Source organism: Thunnus thynnus, chromosome 8, assembly GCF_963924715.1.
Source record: "Thunnus thynnus chromosome 8, fThuThy2.1, whole genome shotgun sequence".
Classification (NCBI taxonomy): Eukaryota; Metazoa; Chordata; class Actinopteri; order Scombriformes; family Scombridae; genus Thunnus; species Thunnus thynnus.
The window spans coordinates 19,271,219-19,294,988 of NC_089524.1; the positions used below are offsets into that span (position 1 = coordinate 19,271,219).

Here is a 23,770-nt window from a genome sequence, read left to right on the forward strand (position 1 = left end):
TGTATTGTTTTGATTTTGTGTTGATTTAGCTCTGCACATCCTGAAACTGTCCCTCATTTATTTCAGCATTGTTATTAAACTAAAAGATTGTGGCAAGAGGTTCATTAATGTTACATTTATGTTTCCCACATTGTTAATTATGATCTTCCTCTGTGCCCTAAATTGTGTTTACTTGGTATATTTCCTGCAGTATGTAACATAAGTTGTGAGAAGAAAAAGATGGTATATATTTTTTTATCTTCATGCCAAATAAACAATTCCTGTGTGCTGGAAAAAGACACTAAAGCCATCCTTGAATCGATGGCTAAAAGGACTTTCAAGCTTGTTATTTATTTATTGTTTTGTTTTTGTTGTCATTGTTGTTGTCTTCTTGATTTGTTTTGTTTGTTTGACATATACATTAAAAACAGAATAAATATGTTGGGTTTTTTTTAAATATCACATTTATGGCTGATTTTGCTTTTTTGTATAAACATACTGTTTCAGTTACAACAGAAAGAATAGGAAACAAGCTTACATCATCAATCTTATAATAATCTTAGCTAAGTGTCATATTCATAAATGTAAGTTTACCAACAAAACACCTCTGAATGTGAGCAGTATTTACAGACCATTAAATGTTACACTAATAAGAAGGCTGTAAAAACTGTTAATGAGTCTGTTGTTTTATTTATTTTATATATTTATTCTTTATTCATTTTTTAAATTTTAAATCACTTAAGCGGACATTACATTGACTTACATTCATTTCCTGGAGACTTATCCTAATCTTAACATAACCCTAAACTTACCTTAACTTTAAACCAAGTCTTCACCGTGAAATTGATGGTTTTATGTTAAGGGAACTTGCTTTTTGTTCCCATAAGAGAGGCGAGTCCCCACAACATGACTATGTAAACAGATTTACGTCCCCACAACATGAGGAATACCTTGAACACACACACACACACACAGACACACACACACACAAACACACACAGAGAGAGTGAGAGAGTGAGAGAGAGAGAGAGAGAGAGAGAGAGAGACAGACATACACACACAGACACACACACACACACACACACAAACAAAACGTTGCATTTCCGTGTTTTGGTTTGAGAGACATACGTCACCGGGTTGCCAAATCTCCCACAATGCAATGTCATTTTCACCTCAGCTCAGCTAAACTGAATGACTTCAACACCTCTGACAGTGAAAAACTTCAGATTTACCTCCTGGATTCTTCTGAAATCTCCGGCAAGTTTCGCTCCTGCTGTTTGTTGTTTGTTTGTCGATGTTAAGAAACTGTTGTAAGTTTGTTGTCTGTAGCAGATATGAACAGTTTAGCCACTAGCTGAAGAAGCTAACGACAGTTTTGCCTTCTTTTAGCACAAACACGGCGTTAAAAATGCCAGTTTGATGACATTTATCTATGAACAAGGCACTTAAAATGCATCTTTGGTTGCTTTGAACTGGTTGAAAATTGACTGTGCTACAGCTAAGTTAGCTTATCTGTCCCAACCAATGTGTTAGCATGATGTTTGCATCAACTCAAAGTTTAAGACAAAACATGCTACAGTATTATGATTATTTACTTTAAAACACAAAGATCTTGAGAAAACTTCACTAGTCAGGATTAGCAGGTGAACTGTTGGATAAATAATGTTTAAAATGTGATTTGAAATATCCTGTGACGTTTTTTTTCCTTTCGAAACATACAAGACTAAATAATGATAACAATAACAACAACAATAACAACCCCATTAATACTTAACATTTCGTTTTGCAGGCTCAAATCATCGTTATCAGGATGCTGCATAATCCTTTTGTTATTTTTATGATCCTGCATTAACAGTAACAATATAATGTAGAGTTCATTGTTATATAAGGTATTATGTATGTAATGTTTTTATTTAATTTATCAGGTCTCCATCCCTCCAGCCTGTGGCTGTGGGATCAGGATTACAACTAAAAATGGATCCAGGATGTGGACATCGCCTTCTCCGCCAAATCAACATCCAAAATGATAACTTGAGCCCTGTTGTAAGTTGTTTCACTGTTAGTTTTTCAAGTCAGACTATAATTAATCCATTGACAAATTATTGATGGTTAAAGTTAATACTATACATTTTTTGGTTATGCAGAAAATGACTCAGGCTCTGTATTGTCGGACACCCAGCGGCTCCCCGTTAACCTCACCCAGTAAGCTTGGAGACAGATTCATTCCAACCAGAGCGGGGGCCAACTGGAGTATCAACTTCCACAGGATCAATGTATGAACACGTTGTGAACCTGCTGTGAAATGTGTTTGTGTTTTTGTAAGAGAAAAGCAACATGTTTGTTACACATACTGTTTGTCTGAACATTTGAATTGTTACGTAGTGTGTGTGTGAAGTTAATTACGATATGAATGTTCTGTCTGTGAAAATGACTGAAATAAATGACAGTATCTTTCTAATTTTGAAAATAGGAAAATGAGAAGTCACCAAGTCAAAACAGAAAAACAAAGGATGCTTCTTCTGATAACATCAAAGGTAAATAACTTTTTTTTTAATCCAACACAAACATTCAAATATACTTAAAATAATTGAACATAAAGCTGAATCTAAATTCTGTTGTTGAGGTGCTTTCATAGACAAAATTTCAAAAATCTGTGGTGACTTCAACTATAAATGTTTTTGTTTTTTTTTTTTCAATAAAATCTGTTACTTGTCTGTGCAGTGAGGATTGTAGTTTTGTGTATACTTTTTGTCTAATAAATCAAACTATATTGTTGTGCATGCAGCAGATGGGCTGGCCTACTCTGCTTTACTGAAGAATGAGCTGCTGGGAGCAGGAATAGAAAAGATCCAGGACCCACAGACAGAAGACAGACGTCTACAGCCTTCGACCCCTGAGAAGAGGAGTCTCTTCACTGTATGAACATTTCATCTCAAACTTTGTATATATTGAATTATAAACATATTGATAAAACTAGCTCACACACACATACGGTATGCTCTCAGAGTCCTCAGTGTGGTTAAAAAAAAACACATGTTTACAGTTTTTCTCTAATGGCTTATTTGTTATTTTAATGAAACTAGTGAAAGGTATGATGAATCTCCTCCTGTGTGCTCTTTGCAGTACTCACTTAATACCAAAAGGTCATCACCAGACGATGGCACCAACATCTCCCCGTACTCTCTATCACCTGTCAGCAACAAAAGGTAGAACATTTTGTATTTAAATCCCTTGTTGATGAAAATGCAAACAGGAAATTGTTATTAGATGTACATTTTTGCATCAGAGAGTCATAACGTCCGACCTTTCCTGTTGCAGTCAGAAGTTGTTGCGTTCACCGAGAAAGCCAACCCGTAAAATCTCCAAGATCCCCTTTAAAGTCTTGGATGCTCCAGAGCTGCAGGATGACTTTTATCTGAATTTGGTGGACTGGTCATCTCTGAATGTGCTCAGTGTCGGCCTGGGCACGTGTGTTTACCTCTGGAGTGCCTGCACCAGCCAGGTACTACATTCTGTGTGTGTGTATGTATATTTGTTAAAATATTTATATTTCCTGGCAGCATTCATTACTATGCTGCTCTACTGATCCACTTGCTGAACTGTCTTTTCTTCAGGTAACAAGGCTGTGTGATTTATCAGTGGAGGGAGACTCAGTCACATCAGTTGGGTGGTCTGAAAGGGTAAGAGCACATAACTCACTGCCTTCAGGAAACTGTCATGGTTTTTGTTTGAGTTAGTTTGTTAGTGAGAGGTTTCCTCACGTTTTTATAGGGTAACCTGGTGGCAGTGGGGACTCACAAAGGCTATGTTCAGATCTGGGACGCCGGTGCTGGGAAGAAACTCTTTTCCCTGGAAGGACACACAGCCAGAGTTGGTGAGAGGACTTGCTGTGTCAGTCAGTCTGCATTAAGTTGAATTAACGCTTGACAATCTCAACACTTGTCTCCTCACAGAAATAATGAATTTCAGACAAATGTTCAGAATGTTAAGTGACCACGCTTGAATTAAGCTTTACTTCATTCGAGCTTTACTTTACTCTGTCTGTCCACAGGAGCACTAGCCTGGAATGCAGACCAGTTGTCCTCAGGAAGCCGTGATCGTATGATTCTTCAAAGAGATGTACGGACTCCTCCGCTCCAGTCAGAGAGACGGCTACAGGGACACAGGCAGGAAGTGTGCGGCTTGAAGTGGAGCACTGACCATCAGCTGCTCGCCTCTGGTGGAAACGACAACAAGGTAGAGTTGTTATTCTTATTAAAGCTGCCTCTGTTTTTGTGTGTTTACTTGATGTATTCATTGATGAGAGTGTTATTTGTCCCCTCAGCTGCTGGTGTGGAACCACTCCTCACTGAACCCAGTGCAAATATACATGGATCACCTGGCTGCAGTGAAAGCCATTGCCTGGTCTCCCCACCAGCACGGCCTGCTGGCCTCTGGGGGCGGCACTGCCGACCGCTGTATTCGATTTTGGAACACCCTGACGTCTCAGCCACTGCAGTGTATGGACACCGGCTCACAGGTCTGCAACCTGGCCTGGTCCAAGCATGCTAATGAGCTGGTAAGTGACTCCAGAAACACACTGTGCACAGTTGATCTGTTGCTATACTTTCTAAAGTTATTAAGATGTGATTGTGATGATGAATAACACCTGCATTGAGAATAAGGTGCTATGTGTCATTTCTTAAGCATCAATACAATGCCTATAAAAATGTTAGCTGCTGTAGTGATGATTTAGTTGTATCAGAAATGTAACAAATAAATATGAGATGATTTGATGCCTTGATGATGAACAGGCAGGTGTGTGAGTACCTGAGATACTGTGTGGACGTTCCAGAGGACCTGGAGGGAAACTCAGAGGCCAGGTGTGAAACCAGTGTGATGTCTTTGGAAGACCAGGGAACTTGTCCCTGATCCTCCAAACACAGCAACTGGGGATGACAAGTCGGTTTCCCTGGCCTAAAGAGCCATGCTGAGATGAAATGTCTATAGGCAGCATAACGGTGCTCCCGGTTGTCATCCCCAGGCTTCCTGGTTTGGCCAAATACCATAATGTCCCCCCAGTACCGCCTGTGAATGCATAAATAGCATTTTCAAGACAGTACTGGGAGAAGTGCGGTATTATTATTACACAATCTGCAGGGTACTGGCCACGGCATTTCCTCTCCAGGTCTGTAGGCATGTCTGACCTTCCTGTTTTATCCCTTTGGCAAACAAACAATGTAAATGCATTGTTAAGGTATAGAAGTCAGAAGAAGACAGTAGAGCTGTCCAACTACTGATGGTCTTGTTTGTTTGCAGTAATTTAATATTGAATGTGATAACAGTTTATTGATACTAAATGTTACACAGCATCTTTTGAATTATAACACTGACTCTTTTTCCAGGTGAGCACCCATGGCTACTCTCAGAACCAGATCTTGGTGTGGAAATATCCAGCGCTCACTCAAGTGGCCAAACTCACAGGACACTCGTACAGGGTGCTCTACCTGGTCAGTTAATGTATTTTCTTTTTGTTCTCAATGTGATTTTGGTGTTGTTTATGCTCTCTCTCTCTATCTATCTATCTATCTATCTATCTATCTATCTATCTATATCTATATCTATATCTATATCTATATCTATATATATATATATATATATATATATATATATATATATTGTGAATAAAAGTGGTCCTAGAATGGAACCCTGTGGCACACCTTTGTTAACACTCATAAAGCTGGACTAATAGCCATCAGCCACAACAGATATATTTGCAAACCAATTACATGACTTTTCATCCAATCCAATAGATTCCTGGCGTTTCTAAAGAATTTGACGTTGACAGTATCAAAAGCTTTAGATAAATCAATGAAAAAGGGCAACACAATCCTGCTTGTTATCTAATGCACAAGCAACATCATTCAAGACTTTGGATACTGCTGTCACAGTACTATGCCTGGCTCTAAATCCTGATTGATAGGATTTTAAAATGGAATGTTGAGATAAAAATGTTCTCACCTGATAATTTGCCATATTCTCTAATACTTTAGCTAGACATGATAGTTAGATAGTTAGATAGATAGAGATTGGTTGATAATTATGTAGCTCATTGGACTGACCCCCATATGTAAAGGTAGGACGTAGGTTGTCTTCCGAAGGTCAGGAATGCATTCTGTTACCACAGTCAGATTAAAAATATAAGTTAAGCATTCAACTACTAATGGAGCTGCTAATAATAAAAGCCTCGACTCTAACTAATAATTAATTAATAGAACAAAGAGCATTAAATACTTCAAGATTCGTAAAAGGCTTCAATGAAAAGTTCTGAGTGCCTAATTTGTTTGCCCAGTAATGTGCACTATGATCAGAAACAGTGGGAGGAAATCCAGCATTTGAAATAAATAACCTGATGAAATAAAATGTCCATTGAATGCATCACATATTTTCTTTCCAACTGAGATAGTGGCAGAGCCTTGAACAATGTCATTGGGTAAGGATGAAGTAGGACTATGTGATAATGATTTAACTGTTTTCCAAAAACTTGCTGGCTTTCCTTTAATTTAAGATAGTGCAGAGACATAAAATGATAATTTAGCATTTTGAATAACAGTGAAACACCTATTATGTTGTTGACGAAAATATAGCCAACCAGAGGATGATTTAGTTGTTTTCACTCTGCGCCAGGAAGGATCCCTTTCATGTAATTTTAGCAATTTCTGAACAAGGATTGTTCCTGTTTTTGACTCTGAATTTCCTGCATATTTGTCTGCAATGGAATTAAATGTTTTTATAAAGTAATCTAAGGCTAAGTGTGGATCAGGAATTGCCATTGATGTTAAAACCTGTAAATTTGCTGAATATCTGGCAGCCTTATATTTAATCTTTCCTTTAAATTTTAGGCCATGTCCCCGGACGGTGAGGCGATAGTCACAGGAGCTGGAGATGAGACGCTCCGCTTCTGGAATGTATTCAGTAAAACAAGGTCGACAAAGGTGAGAAAGCACCGAGCACTTGGTAACAGACCCTCTAATATCTGCAAAATGATTAATCAAGTTATTTTATCTTTTTGTTTCAGGAATCCGTATCAGTTCTAAATCTCTTTACCAGGATACGGTGACTTTGAAAAGATAAAATAAGAACTCTATTGACTGATGAGCGTGACCACTGGACAGCTCATCAACATGGTGCTAAGGACAGACAGTACAATCTAAGGCGTCTCGTGACAGTTTTTCACAGAGGAAATGGCAGCGAGAACTACTAACAAGTTTTTTTTTTTTTCATGCAAACTATTTTTGGGAGGGAATTCTTTTGACTTGTGTGCTTTCATTATGAATGTTTGGGCTTTTTTTACTTTTTAAAAAATATATAAGTGGGTTGATTTCCATTTGTTTTGCATTTTTTGTATTCACAACAAGAAATCATAAGCCTTACTTTAAGATGTATTACCATTTTTACTGTTGTGGAGAGATCATTTTAGTTTTTGTTTAACTCAGGTCTAATTTATTTAACGCACTTGTAATATGATAAAACATTGAAAGAGTTGTCTTTCATGGACATCTCTAGATTGTTTAGAGAAAAATGCCATTACATATGATTATTAAAACAATCACCTACTAAGGCCTTTACAATATGTACTCCATGTTTACTAAGATACTTAAAAACTAAGGCTGAAGAGTGGTAGGCTGAAATGATGCAGTATGTTTTTCTCCTGAGGACAGAAAGTCTAATGCTGTGCATCTAGACATCTACTACATGGTTGATTCTTTGTAGTAAAGGGAGAAATAAAAGATGTTGGCGGTGACATACAGTCTATTTCTTTTTTTTTCAACTACAAATACCATTACTATGTAGTTATTGCATGTAGTTTAGTTACAGTTTTGTTGTTAGATTCATTTAATAATGCTGCATTTTAACAAAATGTCACAAATTACAACTTCAAAGGTATGATTGTATAAAGTTTAAGCAGCTCATCGTCTATATAAGCAATATTTTTCATGGTCATTTAATATGTAGGTTAAATGACTACGAGCTTCTGTGGTCAGTTTGCTATTTTAGTTACTTCCATCCATTGTTTAATTTGAAATCTTCATTTATTATTAATAAACAGGACAGTGTATACATACAAACAAAACTGATCATAGAATATAAAAGTAAATATTTTTATTTTAATAAAATAATAAGTAAAATAAGTTGAATATTCAACTTATACAAGTATGATGGAGAAACTTGAAGCCTTCAGTGCACAAACACTGAGAATAGACTTTTTAGTGAAGCAGGAGACATTTTGTGTTCAACAGTTGAACTTCAGAAATTAAATATATTTGCATATTCATAGATTCTATATTTTTTTAATGAGAGAAGGAGTAAATGCCATTTTAAGGATTTTAAAGTGGTAATTTTACTTTTTTTGTGGAAAAAACTATCAGACACCCACTATTGTTCAAAGCAGAGTATATTTTATATGTCTCAATACATGTCTGGAGGGGATCTTTAAACTTACACCAGTGACTTTATGGCATGCAATTGCTATTTTATTTATTTTATTTTAAACGGTGCCTGTCTTTATCCTGGCTGAAACTCAGCCATCCAGGCTTCAAATTTTTCCAGGTAGGCAGCAGTGTGAGCGTGAAGTCCTCCATTGTCACTGGCATCTGCAGCTTATCTTCGGACAGAGCTCGGATCTCCTCAGGGCTCAGGTCTTTGATACGATGATGCATAGCCATCATGGATGCGTCCCTGATGTAAAGACAGGAGCAGAGATGGAGAGAGGAGCGAAAACTTGTTACTTATCTCCATAGTATTCAAACATATTCCACATAGTATTTCTACCATTTTGAATTCCGTATTTCTCCTGATAACAAGGATGGAGTCTTGCTTGTGATCACTAAGCCACATCTGGCTGAAATACTGCAGGCTACAGTCTGTGTGTGGGTGCTTCTCACATACATCCAAGGTTAGCAAAATGCAATCCGGTGAAGAGCAGATGCAACTAGAGCAACATAAATACCTGCCGTGCCCCTGCCAAGGACAGGATGACGACTACTAAAACTGCAACTTGAAATAATGTTAATGCTTCAGCACATAAATATATTCTGATGATCAGTGAATGAGTTTATAATAATCACTGCTGTGTTCTGTTTTCTGTATTCTAGAGCTCAACCTGTGTTTGTGTATCCCAAAAGTGTATGTGAGCAAAAGTCACTAAAACAATCCTGACTGTTTGGAGAGACAGATACAGTACTGGTAAGAACACTGGTAGCATCAAGAAAAAAACAAACATTCAAGGACACATGAGTAAGAGACAAAGAAAGGGTTCTTATGCAGAATATGTACTGATGATCTAACAATCAAATAATCATTTATAAAACAGGCATTTCAGGTGCAGAAATTAACATTTTTAATATATTGGGTATTATTGGGTATTGGGTATAATATTGGGTTAAAACAAGCTTCCCTCTGACTCTTTCAGTGAACATTTTTTAGAGCTAGAAGTCCACAGAAAACAAAAACACGACAATAAACTGACTTACAACCTGAATTTTGATAATTTTTTGGTGTGCTCAGCAAATTCAACACAAACAAATAGAATATTGATCTCAACAGGAGACCCGCGCAGGTTGGTCTCCTGTTGAGATCAACCACTTTGGCCTGTGAAGGGGCTGAATGGCTCATACCAACAGATATGTGGCAATCACCCATAACATGCACCAGTACTTACAACTTCTAAACAAATGGGTTTGCAAACGAATTGGAGACAGATGCTGCTCCCTTCCAACATCCACCAAAACTAACTCCACAAAAGTAATTAAACAAGAACCTTGCATGGTGCTCCCAAAAATTTACAGTGCTAAATTCTCAAAATCACATCTGTTCTCATCTGCAATTTTAGCATTCACAAGCCACAATGGTCACGCAATGCATGATCATGCATGCATTTACTTTATTTTGCCAATGCAACAGTGATTTAAATGGTTTGCTAACAGCTTCCTCTGCATTAAACCCCTGTATATCAGCTTTCAAATACAATCAGAGGGCACTGTAAGCTGGCCACCAGAGGAGAAGCAATTAGGTTTATTTATAGGAATGAACTGCTGCAAACTCTGTGCGTCACTGATATCCATCTGAGACGAACAAGTAAGGATGCACAGCATTTAGATCCACAAGGCTGATAAACAGAGACAGCAGAAAGTGCTACATCTGCCCCAATGTGACTGAAAATCCACAGATCTGATTAAATTTACCAGTGAGAATTTAATTGTTCTCCTTTTGTAATTTATACTGTCATGCAAATAGAAAATAAAAATGTATATCTCTGTAATTGGTAAATCTAACTTTTGTACCTGTGCGTGTGTCTACATCACAGATATAGAAAGTAAATGCTTAAAACATGCTTATTCATGATTCTTCAGATCACTTTTTCGTCATAGTGATGTGCAGTTTACTGTAATTAGTCCTGACATCATCACTTCTAATGTAAACAATTAAAATAAGGCAACTATTCCAGCTGTTCTGGAGTCTAAAAGCCACTGATAATGACTTGTGACCAACTTCTTTATACATCTGAAGTTACTGTGTCCCTGACGCTGGGACCACTGCTAGTTGTTAATACTCTTGTATGTGTACAAACAGCACTACTTAAGTGCTGATTCATGGAAGCTTGACAGAGAGCTAAAGCCAAAAAGCAATGTTGATTTGCATCTGTTTTGTCAGTGTGTTCAATGTAAATGTCAGAGCTGTACCTAATGGGAGGGAATATGCAGGCAAGAGCGAGCGTTCTGCATCATCATCACCTGATGAGCACAAGATGCAATCTGATATATGAAAATACGAAAGGCTGTTATTATAAGTGGGCTCCACCATGAATGTAAATGAATTGCCTTCTGCTAAACTGTAGGTCCCCCGCTAGCACATTAACTTTCAGTTTACTTTGTCACTCTCGCTTTCTCGTTCACCCACCGTGTGATCAGTTACATACATTTTGTTTAAATGTCAATAATATTAAACAAAAAGCACTACGCTGATTCAAATCCCTTTTGTAAACATCAAGACTGTCACTATCAATGCTGCTCTGATGTATGACATTTCTGCATATGGTGTGAGTCTGTTGCTATGGAGATAACAATAACCATGAGAGAATCTGGGACATGATCCATAAAATTTTTATAGAATTTTAGTGCATGAAAATACATATATCCTAATGTGTTTTATATTCCCTGCAAGATGGAGCACACAGAGTTTCAATAGACGCTGGTGGGATTGAACAGCAGGAGGGAGAGAGAGGACACGTGTGCAGGAGAGTGCAGCAGAGAACTGAAAAAAAAAACAAAACAAAACAAATGCATAAAACTCTGTACTAAATGTCACCTATAATGAAACAAATATACCAGCCTACCTATGTGCCGAAAAATATAAACTTGAAGTCTCTGTTTCCTATGACTAATTTATGAATCCTTCATTTTATTCCATTTTCGATTAACTGAAAAAAGGCCTCTGAATTTATTTAAACTGAGTGAAGAGTTCAATTATGTATGTGCACATCAGACAAATGAAAAGCACTGTGCTGCTGTAAAAAATGAGCAAGTATTGACCCTCACATGGTGCGCTTGAGGGGAAGAGGTCTCACATGATGAAGTTCATCCTTAGCTGGTAGAAAGGAAAATAAAACTCTGACTGGTCATTCGGCAGAGTCATATTGACACTGAGAGGCAACATTGCTGAGCAGGTCCTTAAACTAAAGATGGAAATAATGCAAACAAGCATTAACGTCTGTGTTTTAAGCAAAAGAACAGCTGGCTTGCACCGATATGTTAAAAGGCCTGCAGCTAAGCAGATTCATGGCTTCATTTGGTGATTCATTTGCTGCTGAAAATCATTTCTCTATTGATTTCTCGGTCATTAAAAAACAACACACTAACGAAATATACAGCTCAGAGTATGCATGAAAGCACATTTGTGTGTGTGTGTGTGTGTACATGTGTAACTTCCAAGGGCGACGAATGCCTTCGAAGAAGTCAGGCATCCACATGGGAAACACCATGGCTTCTCTCAGCAGCTTCTTAACATCGTCTAGATCAGCAATGTCATCTCTGCAGTTCAACCAGAGAATTCAGTCAGGCCAAAAACTGCCCTTGTAGCAAAACAGTAGTAGTCTGTGTATGCTTTCATACCAGCGAACATTAGGGTTACGGGACAAAATATCTCTCTCCAGTGAGTCCACCAGGTCGCTGTCATATCCTGTGCCATGAAACTTCTTCTGCTTTACATCCTCAGCTGAGTCTGAAGAGAGAAGAAGGAAAGTAGATCAAAAAAGGTTTTGACAGGAGCCACAGGGTAGTTGAGAGCACAGGGGTGTTACATTACATATTACTGATATTAATTCACACAAACTAATGGGTGATGGTCAGAACATCAGGGATAGATTGACTTATTTCTTATCTATCTGTCAAACCAATCATCAATCAACAGCTACTGTCAGACCTTCTCGTCTTTGGCTTTCGAGCCTCAGGTGAATCCCGCCTGGTCTGTACTGTTGAGACACTTCAATAAAACTATACCCATCAGTGATAGTAGGACACACCTGCAGAGAAAAACATCAAAGCCAATGAGGAAATGGTTTATTGAGTGGTAATAACTAATAACATAGTAGTCCTGTGTTTTATTCAAATCAAACCAGCTCTATCAGTTCTCTGTTGAGGTATTGCTGGGCATAAAAAGAAATCCAACATAGTTAGTGACACTGCACTGTAAGAGATGTAACAGATTATGCAAAATATGTCTCTGTAATTCAAAGTGCTTCCTTGTAGAGCTGTTTTGTTTCCCAGGCTTTCTGGGTAATATTAATAACGATACTCCTGGCCATTTCTGTCATTAATGTCCTTCAGAAAGTAGAGAGGTATCCTTGATCACAGTGGTACCCTGAGCAGGGGTCTGAAAATCAGGAATCCACACTGAAAGATGAAAAAACACCCACATGCTGCAGTCTTGTTCACAGCTCTTCTACTCTGCACGAATGAGGCAGCAGTGGACAGGTATCTTTTCAGCTTTCAGCGCATATTATCATACAGAATTTATGGATGGTTTCCATAAAAATGGCTTCTCGGAGATTGTTGAAATGATGAATCCCCAGTCAAAAATCAAATAGACTAGCTGTTGAGCCTAAGTTGTGTGATATAATATAAAATGATAATGTCAATATGAATAAAACGTTGAGGTATTTATCTTTCATTTAGCCCAAGTTTACTTTGATTAATGTCTCATAAAACATAGGAATTGGTGGAGCTCAGATATGCTGATAGAGTTCAACAAAAAAGATTTCCCATCTGAGTCAGTCTCTTCAAAACTATAGTGTGACCTGCTCAAATACACTAAATAAATGTCAGCTTATGGTTTTAAACTCATACTTAAGGCAAAGTGTGTTTTTGCTAGTACAGACTTTACCTGTAGGGGGGAGTTTAAAAAAAGTTAAATTAAGCTTTATTTCATGGTGATGAACTCTGCATGGAGCACACAGCAGACAGAAACACACACACACTTATCTGTGTTCTGCAGGGGTGGGAGGCGGCCAGACTGATGGGTCCTCAGATGAGAGCCTCAGCCAACACAGCAGAGCAGTGGTTCTCAATGTGGGGTCTGGGGACCCCCAGGGATCCTTGAGAGGGTTTCAGGGGGTCCCCAGCAAAAAGGGGAAGAATTTATTTTCACTATAATTTCATCCATGAGTAACACAGTGACAGAATGTGACTATTTTAGTCATGGGTTTCATACAATTTCTGTAATAAAACATCTAAAAGCAAAAATCTTATCAGATAGGGGTCCATGGTCTAATTTGTGTCAGTTTAAGGGTCTTTGACATGAAAAAGTTTGAGAACCACTGTAGTAGAGGCTTGGACCTGGAAACAGTATGATCAGAAGGTCCGTACCAGATATGTCAAGACTTTACACCGGTTTTATTTTTTCCCAATATCATAACACAGCCTTTACTCATGTTGGATGGAACTGAACTAACAGATATAAAGTGTAACAATAAGGACATTTGCTAAAGTTTTCAGAGAAAGAATAAAACTGTACATAGAGGCAAGCTTTTTTGGAGGATTCAAATTGAGACCATAATCTGGAGAAAGGCTTGGCTCTTATAAGTACTGGATTTCAAACAAAAGGAAGAATATTTCAAAAATTTTACATAAAATATACCCTTCTAATTGTCGTATTGCTAAGTTAACAGACATTGATAAGTCTTGATAATACTTGTAATTTTTTTAAACATAATATAGACAATTTCTCACCTATGTTTTCATTGTGAAATATCCAAAAAAACTTTGGACAGATCTAGACCATCACTTTTTTGAAGCTCTTAACTCTTTTAATCTTAAAGATATTATTTGTTATTATGATAATCCAGATGATGGCGCTCTTGAATGTCTTATTCATTTCATTATTCTATATACATTTTTTTCATTCACAAACATAAATTTTCTAAATCACTGCCTAAGAGCTCACCTTTTCTCCTACAACTAAATTCTCTACATAAATCACTCCGTTTATTATACAACAAAAAAGTAATAAACTATTGAAACATTATGGAACTTTTTTCCCTGAAATCTCTGACTGAACATATTTATATTTTGTTTATATGTGTACTCCTGTTTTTTTTATTTTATGTAACTGTCTTTTAATATTTTCATTTTATGTGCTTCATATGTATTTATGTTATTTAAATCTGATTTGTATGTGCTGCTAATGTTTACCTGAATGTTAGTTTAATATCTTTTTGTTAATTAAAAGAAGAAAGAAGGAAAAAACCCTTATTTTCTTACCCATTTGCATTCCGCGAAGACCCGCCCTACTCTGTCTCTGATTGGCTAGTACTCGTTGCCTTCTTTGATTAAATTGGTTGGATTAGTTTAAGAATATCAAGGTCAGAGCCAATCAGTGGCAGAGTAGGGGCGGGTCTTCGCACAATGCGGTAGGGGAAAAAAAACAATAACCAACAATAACCAGCGGCGGCGCTACTTCAACGGATATACTGACCGGAAGTAGCGTAAACGGGCGGGAAATGGAAAGTTTCAATTTTAGGTCAAAACAATGTTGTCATTAGGGAGTTAACCTACATGTAATAAAGGCGAAGGGGTATCTTCTCCTACACTGCAGTTAGCTAGATTCAGTTAACAACTCAAGCAAAGTAATTGACACGTAAGTAAGTTAGCTTGTTGGTGTTGTTAGCTAGGTGAGTTGTTTACCTTCCGTTGTTGGTCAGGATGGCGGACAGAAATCTTGTGCAGGAATTGAAACGATGGGCGACAGAGGAGTTCACTCTTCCCCCAGACACCCTGCCAAATGACAGCTATTTCAAAACGTCGGTATCACTTTGCCTTTGCTTTCCATACTATCATAGAGCTGATATTGCTGACTCGCAGGGTTAATTAGTGCTTTTTCTTTTCAGGCTGTGCGTTGGGACAGGAAAGTCAATATGGAAATATGTCATACAACACGTTTTTCAACAGAGGTTAGTCTTTACACTGTCTTGCTGGGCTGCAACCTCTTCATAGATTTTTATGCTATGCTGCATGTAACCCTATAACTTAATCAGTCCTCATTGTGGTGTCTGTGTGGTCTCATAAATAAACAGCAGTCTCTCTCTGCACACTGTTGGACTAACATTAGACAGACGAGCAAAAAATGAATGATAGCTTCTTGACTGTGTCTCTGTTCTTCCAGGAACGTGAGGATCATGCGTGGCAATCTTCAGTGGTATCCTTTCTGGCTCTGAGTGAGGATCCTAACGCTGCTGGTGTCCTTGCAATAGTCATAGCAACTTAATGTGTGTTGTGTTGCAGGAGATGGTCGGTATCTTTGCTGTAGACTCAGTGTTTGCATATTTAATGTCAACATACAGTCTCTGTTGTACGTTTTCTTGGGGTTTCCTGGGGCCCCAGCGTACATGTAACCACAAAGTTCCTGGTTCAGAAACTTGCAGGGTGACACTATGTTTCATGTTGTTTTTCCATTTCCCTGTCTCTGTAAACTGTTGTCTTATAAATGCCCACAGATATTTCAAAAATGTCTTTCAGGGTATACTTGATGTACCAATTTGTTCAAACTATACTGTAATTTCTCACCCACCATGACTACTGTGTTTTAATATTTGTTCAGTAATTACCTTAACACCATTAACTTCAAGGTACAAAGTGCTTCAAGACAAAGAGGTAGGCTACAACTTGTTTTCATTTTTATTTTATAAGTACCAGGTGATTTTTTGTTTGTTTGTTTGTTTCAGTAAGCAACCCACTGACATAATGTAATGTGTCTGTATCTGCTGGTGTTCGTACATCCTCAGTTGAAGCAGACCGAGGGCCAGAGTGAGGCTGCTAAGCAGAGCGAGCTTCAGAGGAAGATAGAGCAGCTCAGAGCTGAGATCAGTCACCTGGACTCTCAGATCAGCGAAACAGAGGAACAGTTGGCCACTCAAGGTCAGTACATTATATGCAGTGAGGTCAGGGTATTGTTTAACTGTATTATAGTATTTAATTTTGATATCGATATCAGCGAATGCACATTCTTTGCTTAAATGCTGAATGTAAAATTGCAATTGACCAAGAGAAGAGAAGAATAATGTGTCTGCTGGTGGATGCATTTCTTAAAAATGTATAATTTGAGTACATGTATGACCAGATGACTCCTTTATCTGTTGCTGAGGTCAGCAGCCAGAAAGTCATTCCATTGTGTATGAGCCGATGCTTGGGCCCATCTTTAGCTTCACATCAACATCTTGAAGTGTCCTTCAGCAAATCACTTCACTCCAAGTTGCTCCAGATGGTCAACCGAGCAAATTGCAGTTTGTGTGAATGTGTGTGTGAATGGATGAATGAGAGGAAAATTGCAAAGCACTTTTGAAAAAGTGTTATATAAATGCAATCCATTTTAGAGCTGCAATGATTGATTGATTAATTGATCGACAGAAAATTAATTGGAAACTATTTTGATAATCGAATAATCATGTCAGTCATTTTTTTAAAGCAAAAATGCCAAAAGTTTGCTGGTTTCGCCTTAAAATGTGCCTCTAAAATTTGCCTCTCATTCATCCATTCACACACAATGCTTTTCTTTGTTGCATGTGAAAGTAAACTAAACACCTTTGACTGGGAAATTCTGACATGCATTTTTCACTATTTTTCTGACATTTTCTAGACAAAATGATAAATCTTAAAAATAGTCTGCAGATTGATAGTGAAAATAATTGTGGCAGCCTTAGTCTATTTACCATTTTTTGTCAATATTTAAAGTGATCGTCCACACCGGTGTTTCCTGCTTTTAACTAACAGAGCAGTCTATCAGCTGCACCTGGACCAAGGTGGAGGACAGTCAGCGCAGAAAGCTGCTCCTACAGGCCTTCAGGCAGCGCTGCATCTCGGATCGCAAGGTGCTCTCTGATGATACACAAGAGATCAGTGGGCACTGCCAGGCACTGGAGCAGATGGTCAGGTGAGGCAGAAAATGGAAAGTTGCAGTGAAGTGAGATCATTTACATGCTACTAATGTGGCAGTTTACAATTTAAAAATAAGTGCCGTTTTGTGCGTCGCAGGAAAGCAGAGATGGAAGTGCTGTTTGAGAATCAGTCTTCCAGCAGCAGCAGCAGCGATGGTGACAACTCTAAAGCTGCAGCAGAGGCACAGGTCCTGGTAAGAGCTGCTAAATCTGGTCTGTATTCCACTGAGTAGAGTGTTCTTCATCTATCAGACACAGTGTTGGTGTTTAAATACTCTCCACAATCACATGTTTCAACCAGAAAGCGTGAAAAATAAAGAATGAATAAGACAACTGGCAAAAATGTTCCACAGCATGTTCGGAGGAGACATTGATTCATAAAAATAACATACAGTGAATGCCATCTTAGGTTAGAAGCAGCAATGAGAAACTGGAATATTTTATAGCTCTATAGCTGATAGAGACACCTACTGATTTGATTTTCAATTGCACACAAATTTGAGTTACGCAATATTCGCAACAAGCAGCAAATCAAACAGCTGCTGACAGATTCAAACCATCCCATTTCTTTTATCTTCTTTCATCAGCGTGAAGTGAGAGAGCTGTGTTACGACAGGGTCCAGTTCTATCAGTCTTTACAAGAGAGTGAACTGAAAACAGGAGACTCTACAGCCACACGGTAACAGTGGATACCTTTTTAATTATAGATCTACAATTCACAGTGTGTTTTTTTTTTTTTTGTTTGTTTTTTTTTGTTTTTTTTTTTGAATATTGTCAACATCTCTTTTTTTTTCATAATCCCCCCCCCCCTTTCAGTATGACTCGTGAACAGAGGACTGCAGTGTTTCATTACTGGTTGAGTGCTGTGGAGGTTGGTGCATTTTCACCACATTTCACTAAATATTTTGGTACTTGTGAATGAACCGTCATTACTTTTTCACTTTGAATTAACATGTTGTTACTTGTCATGTCATCAGAACCTGTTGGGTGGTTATCCTCCAAACCATGTCCTCTCAGCACTGCAATATTTAGCTTCCAGAGAACAGAAGGAACTGGAGGAGAAGCTCTCCGCTCTAGATGTGACACGGGATGTAACAGCTCTACAGTAAGCAAACACTTATTAAACTGTTATAATGTTTTTTTAAGACTATTAAAACCCAAAAGTTTGTTGTGTTACAGTGTTACTGCCGTTCTCTTTGCAGGTTCCGCTATGAAAGCAATCACCTACTGGACATCTCAGGAGAAGAGGATAACGAGTTGCCACCTGTTCAGACTCTTTTACAGGTGCTGCTCATAAACCTGCACCCATGGACTCACATAGACACAAATGCACACTTACACTAAATAATATAATCACACAAGTTTGTAATAGATGAAAACAGCTTCATGTTTTTCTCAAAATTTGCGAGTAACATGTTTTTATTTGAGAAATTGTATGCACGTGTGGTTCCAGGCTGCGTGGCAGGAGGTGGAGCAGAGTTTAGTTGACTTAGCTCAGACTCGCTCCAGAGTCCAGCAGCTCCGAAACCAGCTGCAGGCCCGCAGGAAGGAGGCTGAGCATGAAGTGTCTGGTTTTGCAGATGAGCTCCAAAGTGACACCATGGCACTGTAAGTCCACTCACTGTAGAGTTCATTTTTGAGATTCACACAAGTCACAGAATTCCTGGTAGATTATGAAATAAGTACGTTTAGAAATAGAACGAATCCTCTTAAATCTGTCTGTACTAATGCAGCAGTATTGAAGCACCAAACAAAATCAATCGCTAGGAAAACTTGAGCCACATTATTAGTACATTTAGTCCAGGAATAACATTTTGGTCACGGGAATTTCTATTATAGATGTGGAAAATCATGAAAAAGCCTAATAATTCCTTTTAAAAGAGGAGCTCATTATTTTTAACTGAACATTAAAATTCTATTTCCTTTTGTATATTGAAGGCTCAATATAGTCTTATTCCTGGTTTAGTTAACTATAATCATATAATAGCCAACAGTCAAATTAGAGACTGATTTGATCAGGATGGCAAATGTAAAACTACTTTTGAAGAATTTACCATGTCTGTCTTTTTATTTCTTGGACTTAATGTATTTCTGGCAGGTCAGTTCTAGAGCTGGAGCTCCAGTGTGTGATGCAGGCTGCAGTAAGGGATCATATTCGAGACCAGTGTGTTCAGCTTGACCAGCATGCCAGAAGCCGACAGGAGGCGCTCAGAAACCTCCAAAACCAGTGGCAGAGGATTCTGGACTTCAGACAACTAGTGGTGAGAGTGAACGGATAATAAATAAATCATTTTTTATTTATTGTAGATATATCAGTATAATAACATTTAGCAAATGTGGTCTAGAGGATTTGGTTACATGTCCTGTTAACTGTTTGGGGATAAACAACTTGATTTGTCTGACCAATATCAACTTCAGGATCAGAGCTGTCAGTATTTCTGCAACTTATATCCTTACACATGCTTTATTGTTGTGTCTCTCTCCAGGTTCTCAGACAGGATCAGATCAGAGGTCTGATTAAGGGGAACTCCACAACCAAGACAGAACTGATCCGCCTGCACAGAGAGGTGCTTATTTTCGCAATCTATGACACTGAGATAGAGAGGTTATTTATACGGCCTGCTTCATGCTTTGGTGAAAGAGCTTGTTTTGGTCTTTTTAAGATTTAAAAAAAAAAAAAAACGACAAAAAAACTTGCCACAAAGAAGAAAATTTGTGAACAATCAATCCCTCTGTCTGGCTGCGTGTTTTCAGTTACAGGAATTCCTTCAGGGCAAGCTGGTACCACAGTTTGAGGATGTCACCACAGCCGCCAACAGTCTCAGGAACTCCATTTCAAAGGAGGCCAGACAGTTGGGAACGGTTTCGCTTCAGGCTCTGGACCGCAGGACTGTTGAAGGGTAAGAACATGTTGAAGAAGTAAACTCCAGGTAGGTCAGAACATCAACAAAGGAATTTTATTTTTGTTACCACCCAGTAAAAAAAAATCACAAGTGTGAGCTCAAATTGAACACTTCATATTCAAGTACAACTTCACTGACGGCAGAATTTGTATTTGGTATTTAAGAAAAAAAGGGGGTGACACTACACACGCTGTCTACTTTTTTCCTCTTAGTTATGTTGAGTTTTGTTGCAGTTCATGATGAATTACAAACTCACAGAGGGAGGGAGTATAAACAGTACTATGTGTCAGGAAACGATCCTACTTCATCTTTGGTACACCTGTGGCTCCAGCTGCAGTGGAATAAAGCCTTTAAGAGTGCTCCACAAGTCAAATCAGCAGCATTGTCATTTAATCACACTCTTGATCAGGTGCTTGACTGTTTCTGAACAGAAATCGAATAGTGAACTAGATGTCTGTTGTTTCAGAACACAAAGGATCCCTGCGTCGTGGTTGTCTATCAATCGCTTGCAGTCCCCGACCTTCAGCAGCATGTGTCAGAGTGTCGCGTTCCCACTGTACAAGGTGAGAGTTGGCACATTAATACATCAACCAGTCCTCCTTTTTCTTCTTACCCAGCGCAACACTGTGGAGGAGTGTCAGTTTAATTCATGATTCTCAATTTTTTATGATTCAAATCGAGAGTTATTTCTTTTCAGTTTGATTTAATAAATTATGATTTTATGCAGTAACTATTGACTGTAATTCTATAACTATTAAACTTTTCTCACACATTAAAATGAAGAAAAAAAACAGACAGCAGAATTGTGTATTTTAAACACTAAAAAGTATCAAAAAAGTTTTTTAATTTCTTTATTTTTGAATATCTTTAATGCCAAAATTAATGCAATTTCTCACATTTTAAAATGTATTTAAGTATCTGTAGCAGCTGTAATAGTAATAGTGACAGTGCCTCCACACTCTGGTTTGGAGAACTCAGTGTGACTGTTTCTCAGAATTTGGCATTGCAAATAATGTTTTAACTGTGTATTTTTATCTCTCATTCTTCTTCTTTTCTTCATTATCCTTAAACTCCTCAGGCTCCGGAGGAGTTGTGTTCCCAGGCTCGATCCCAACAGCTCGAGTTGCGTTTTCTTCGCCAGTTACTGCAGCTCCACTCTGCTACTCTGCAGAAAACACAGAAAGAAGCAGAGCTGCTGCATGCATCTGATCAAAAAGGTAATCAGAGGAAAGCATCAAGTGAAGCTTTTTTTGTCCTTAAAAGAGACTGTAACAAGTGCTGTTAAACAGTACAAGGCTGTCTGTAGATTCTCTATATCATGATGAATTTGCATTACCTGAGCAAAAAGAAGAATGTTCAAGATTGTAATCAGTTTTTGTCCTCATTGTGTTTCTCAGCCCTGCTGTCCAGAGTCATCGAGGAGGATCAGAAGCTCCTGAAGTCTCTGGTACCAAGAGTCAGAGGCTTCACCCAACGTTGTGTGCAAGGCCTTTCTTACGCGGACCAGGCCAAAACTGCCATCTCTTACTGGTGAGACAGATTTCTAAAGCAAATGACTGATTGAAAACTAATGGGTAGAATGCACCACATTAAGGTTTTTAGTATCTAGTTTCCTTTCAACATTTTTATAAAAGATAATCCTTTCTTTGTTTAGATCTGGGTCTATTTTCAGAGTATTAAATGCAAGATTTTTACTTGTAATGAAGTATTTTTACATTGAGGTATTGATACTTTTACTTAAGTAAAGGATCTGAGTACTTCTTCCAACGCTGCAGGTCACAGAATCACCAAATACGGTTTAACACCGGTAAAACGTGTATGGCACGTGCAGTTTGGTTCTCTTCCGCACGAGGGCAGTATAGCCCATCTCACATGGGTTTAGATGCTACTGCACAAGCAGGAGAAACATGCAAAGACCACTTCAGTCGTCAAAAAGAGAGGGTGTTTTCCACGGCAGGACTTAGTGTAAACAAAAATACGCTCCCGACTTCATCCCGACCATGTAGACATGCTCATTTTCCCAAATAAAAATATGGAAAAGGCCTGAACAGTCGCTTAGATTAGCCTTTATATGTTAAAAATTCAGCATTTCCGTCACTCAAGTACGTTCAGGATTTAGACATGTTCTAAATTATTATCAGTATCACTATTGCTTTAGTTGAGGTCAGTGCACATTTTCCTACGGATGCACTAAACATTTTCTTGTGATACTGACTGAAACAATAAACACAAGCACTTTCATGACACATCGCTATATGAGAAATGCAGAAGTAAGTCTTGTCATTTTCCCTTATTCAGTTGTGCTGTTTTGCATACAGAGTTTTGTTAGCTTTTATTAGGCCCGAAGAGTCAGGACCATGTTGTCTTGAGTTGTAGTATGACAGGCTAAGTCCTGATAACCTGTCCTGTGGAGGAGAAATGACCCGTTTATGTCTGTATGTTTTATGGGGGAGGAGGTGTCGCAGTTCATCATACACTGCGTTTTATGGGGTTTTTGGGTTTAACAGTTTAATTAGATTCAGGTGTGTTGTGGATCCTAGCTCACCCAGACAAGCATCACTAAACATCAATAGCGGTGTGGGGGGTGGGGGACAGTGTTGGGCTGGGTGATCCACTTTGAATGTAATCATATAGTGTTGATATGAACATATTGTATTACTGTGTCTCTAAATTCTGTCTTTATGTAACTCTGAGTGGAGCACAATTCATTTAACATCAGTTTAATCATTTATATGATTCTGTACTCAATTGAGATATTGATATACTATTTATATAAAAAAAATACTCTTAGTATTGTGATATTGATATCAAACATCTCATCTAGCTCTATGCTGAGTAAATGTTATCATAAATGACAGAAGTTACATGAAAAGACGACCCAAGTTGTTTTCTTTCAGGGTCCATCAGTACTAAACTCTAGTTTAAACCTTTGCTGCTTTGATCTCATATAGATTTTTTTTGTAAACATGAATGTCTTGGTATTGTTTTTATTTAATTTATACCTCCAGTCAGCAGCTCAAGGTCTGTATTGCAGGTTAACTGTTTCTGTTTTGTGTGTGTTCATGCTTGTAGGTGGGATCGACCAGCGCAGCATGTCCTACCTGAGGTCAGTAAAGGAGGACTGACTTTTCAAGAGTGGCTACAACGATGGAAACTAGCTGCCAAAGCCTCCTAGGGGGACATCTTAAAGTTAACACTAGGAGATCACTTTCAGCATCTTTTGGTAGTAAAACTACCCGGCTACAGTAGTCAGGACATGCACAAACATGTTGTAAAGAGGTAGTGGTTATGATCACAACAAACTGTTTCCTTTTTTTAATTGTAAATCATTAACCCTTTTGTTGTTTTACTATGTGAAAGTCTGTAACTAATAAATAGATTTAAAATGCATATGATCTGTTCTTGTCTTCCTTTGAAATTCACT

General features: G+C 38.1%; 2 protein-coding genes and 1 long non-coding RNA gene across 5 annotated transcripts; 2 read left to right on the forward strand and 1 right to left on the reverse strand.

Annotated features, from left to right (window-relative positions):
• The first annotated feature begins 1,099 nt into the window (after positions 1-1,099).
• LOC137187795 (fizzy-related protein homolog) lies at positions 1,100-7,764 on the forward strand. Of its 2 annotated transcripts, none has more exons than XM_067596976.1 (14): positions 1,100-1,236; positions 1,905-2,022; positions 2,124-2,252; positions 2,450-2,513; positions 2,765-2,895; positions 3,103-3,185; positions 3,298-3,481; positions 3,594-3,659; positions 3,751-3,853; positions 4,031-4,215; positions 4,304-4,537; positions 5,364-5,468; positions 6,861-6,953; positions 7,037-7,764. In XM_067596976.1, exons 2-14 carry the CDS (start codon positions 1,954-1,956, stop codon positions 7,076-7,078), a joined length of 1,488 nt encoding a protein of 495 aa, XP_067453077.1. In that variant the 5' UTR covers positions 1,100-1,236; positions 1,905-1,953; the 3' UTR covers positions 7,079-7,764. The 2 variants fall into 2 exon arrangements, with proteins under 2 accessions (XP_067453077.1, XP_067453078.1); XM_067596977.1 differs by having other exon boundaries at positions 2,768-2,895.
• Positions 7,765-8,189: 425 nt separating this feature from the next.
• Positions 8,190-13,990, reverse strand: LOC137188444 (uncharacterized). 2 transcript variants are annotated; one of them, XR_010929408.1, is made up of 4 exons: positions 13,491-13,990; positions 12,439-12,538; positions 12,129-12,237; positions 8,190-8,697 (listed from the first exon to the last, which is right to left on the reverse strand). It is a non-coding gene; the product is annotated as an uncharacterized lncRNA (long non-coding RNA). The 2 variants fall into 2 exon arrangements; XR_010929407.1 differs by lacking the exon at positions 13,491-13,990 and having other exon boundaries at positions 12,439-13,475.
• Positions 13,991-14,960: 970 nt separating this feature from the next.
• Positions 14,961-23,736, forward strand: haus5 (HAUS augmin-like complex, subunit 5). The gene is made up of 19 exons (XM_067596983.1): positions 14,961-15,313; positions 15,401-15,463; positions 15,676-15,708; positions 16,139-16,163; positions 16,295-16,427; positions 17,280-17,439; positions 17,541-17,637; positions 18,031-18,122; positions 18,260-18,314; positions 18,421-18,548; positions 18,646-18,727; positions 18,897-19,051; positions 19,542-19,704; positions 19,930-20,010; positions 20,198-20,343; positions 20,813-20,909; positions 21,425-21,563; positions 21,744-21,876; positions 23,419-23,736. Exons 1-19 carry the CDS (start codon positions 15,216-15,218, stop codon positions 23,519-23,521), a joined length of 1,983 nt encoding a protein of 660 aa, XP_067453084.1. The 5' UTR covers positions 14,961-15,215; the 3' UTR covers positions 23,522-23,736.
• The last annotated feature ends 34 nt before the right edge of the window (positions 23,737-23,770 follow it).

Bases quoted from the DNA above. Each gene is read 5' to 3' on its own strand.
- haus5 (XM_067596983.1), top strand. From the start codon at position 15,216: ATGGCGGACAGAAATCTTGTGCAGGAATTGAAACGATGGGCGACAGAG. The intron at 19,052-19,541 runs GTAAGTCCACTC...TATTTCTGGCAG, and splicing joins CAAAGTGACACCATGGCACT to GTCAGTTCTAGAGCTGGAGC. The intron at 20,344-20,812 runs GTAAGAACATGT...CTGTTGTTTCAG, and splicing joins GACCGCAGGACTGTTGAAGG to AACACAAAGGATCCCTGCGT.
- LOC137187795 (XM_067596976.1), top strand. From the start codon at position 1,954: ATGGATCCAGGATGTGGACATCGCCTTCTCCGCCAAATCAACATCCAA. The intron at 2,253-2,449 runs GTATGAACACGT...TTTTGAAAATAG, and splicing joins TCAACTTCCACAGGATCAAT to GAAAATGAGAAGTCACCAAG. The intron at 3,660-3,750 runs GTAAGAGCACAT...ACGTTTTTATAG, and splicing joins CAGTTGGGTGGTCTGAAAGG to GGTAACCTGGTGGCAGTGGG.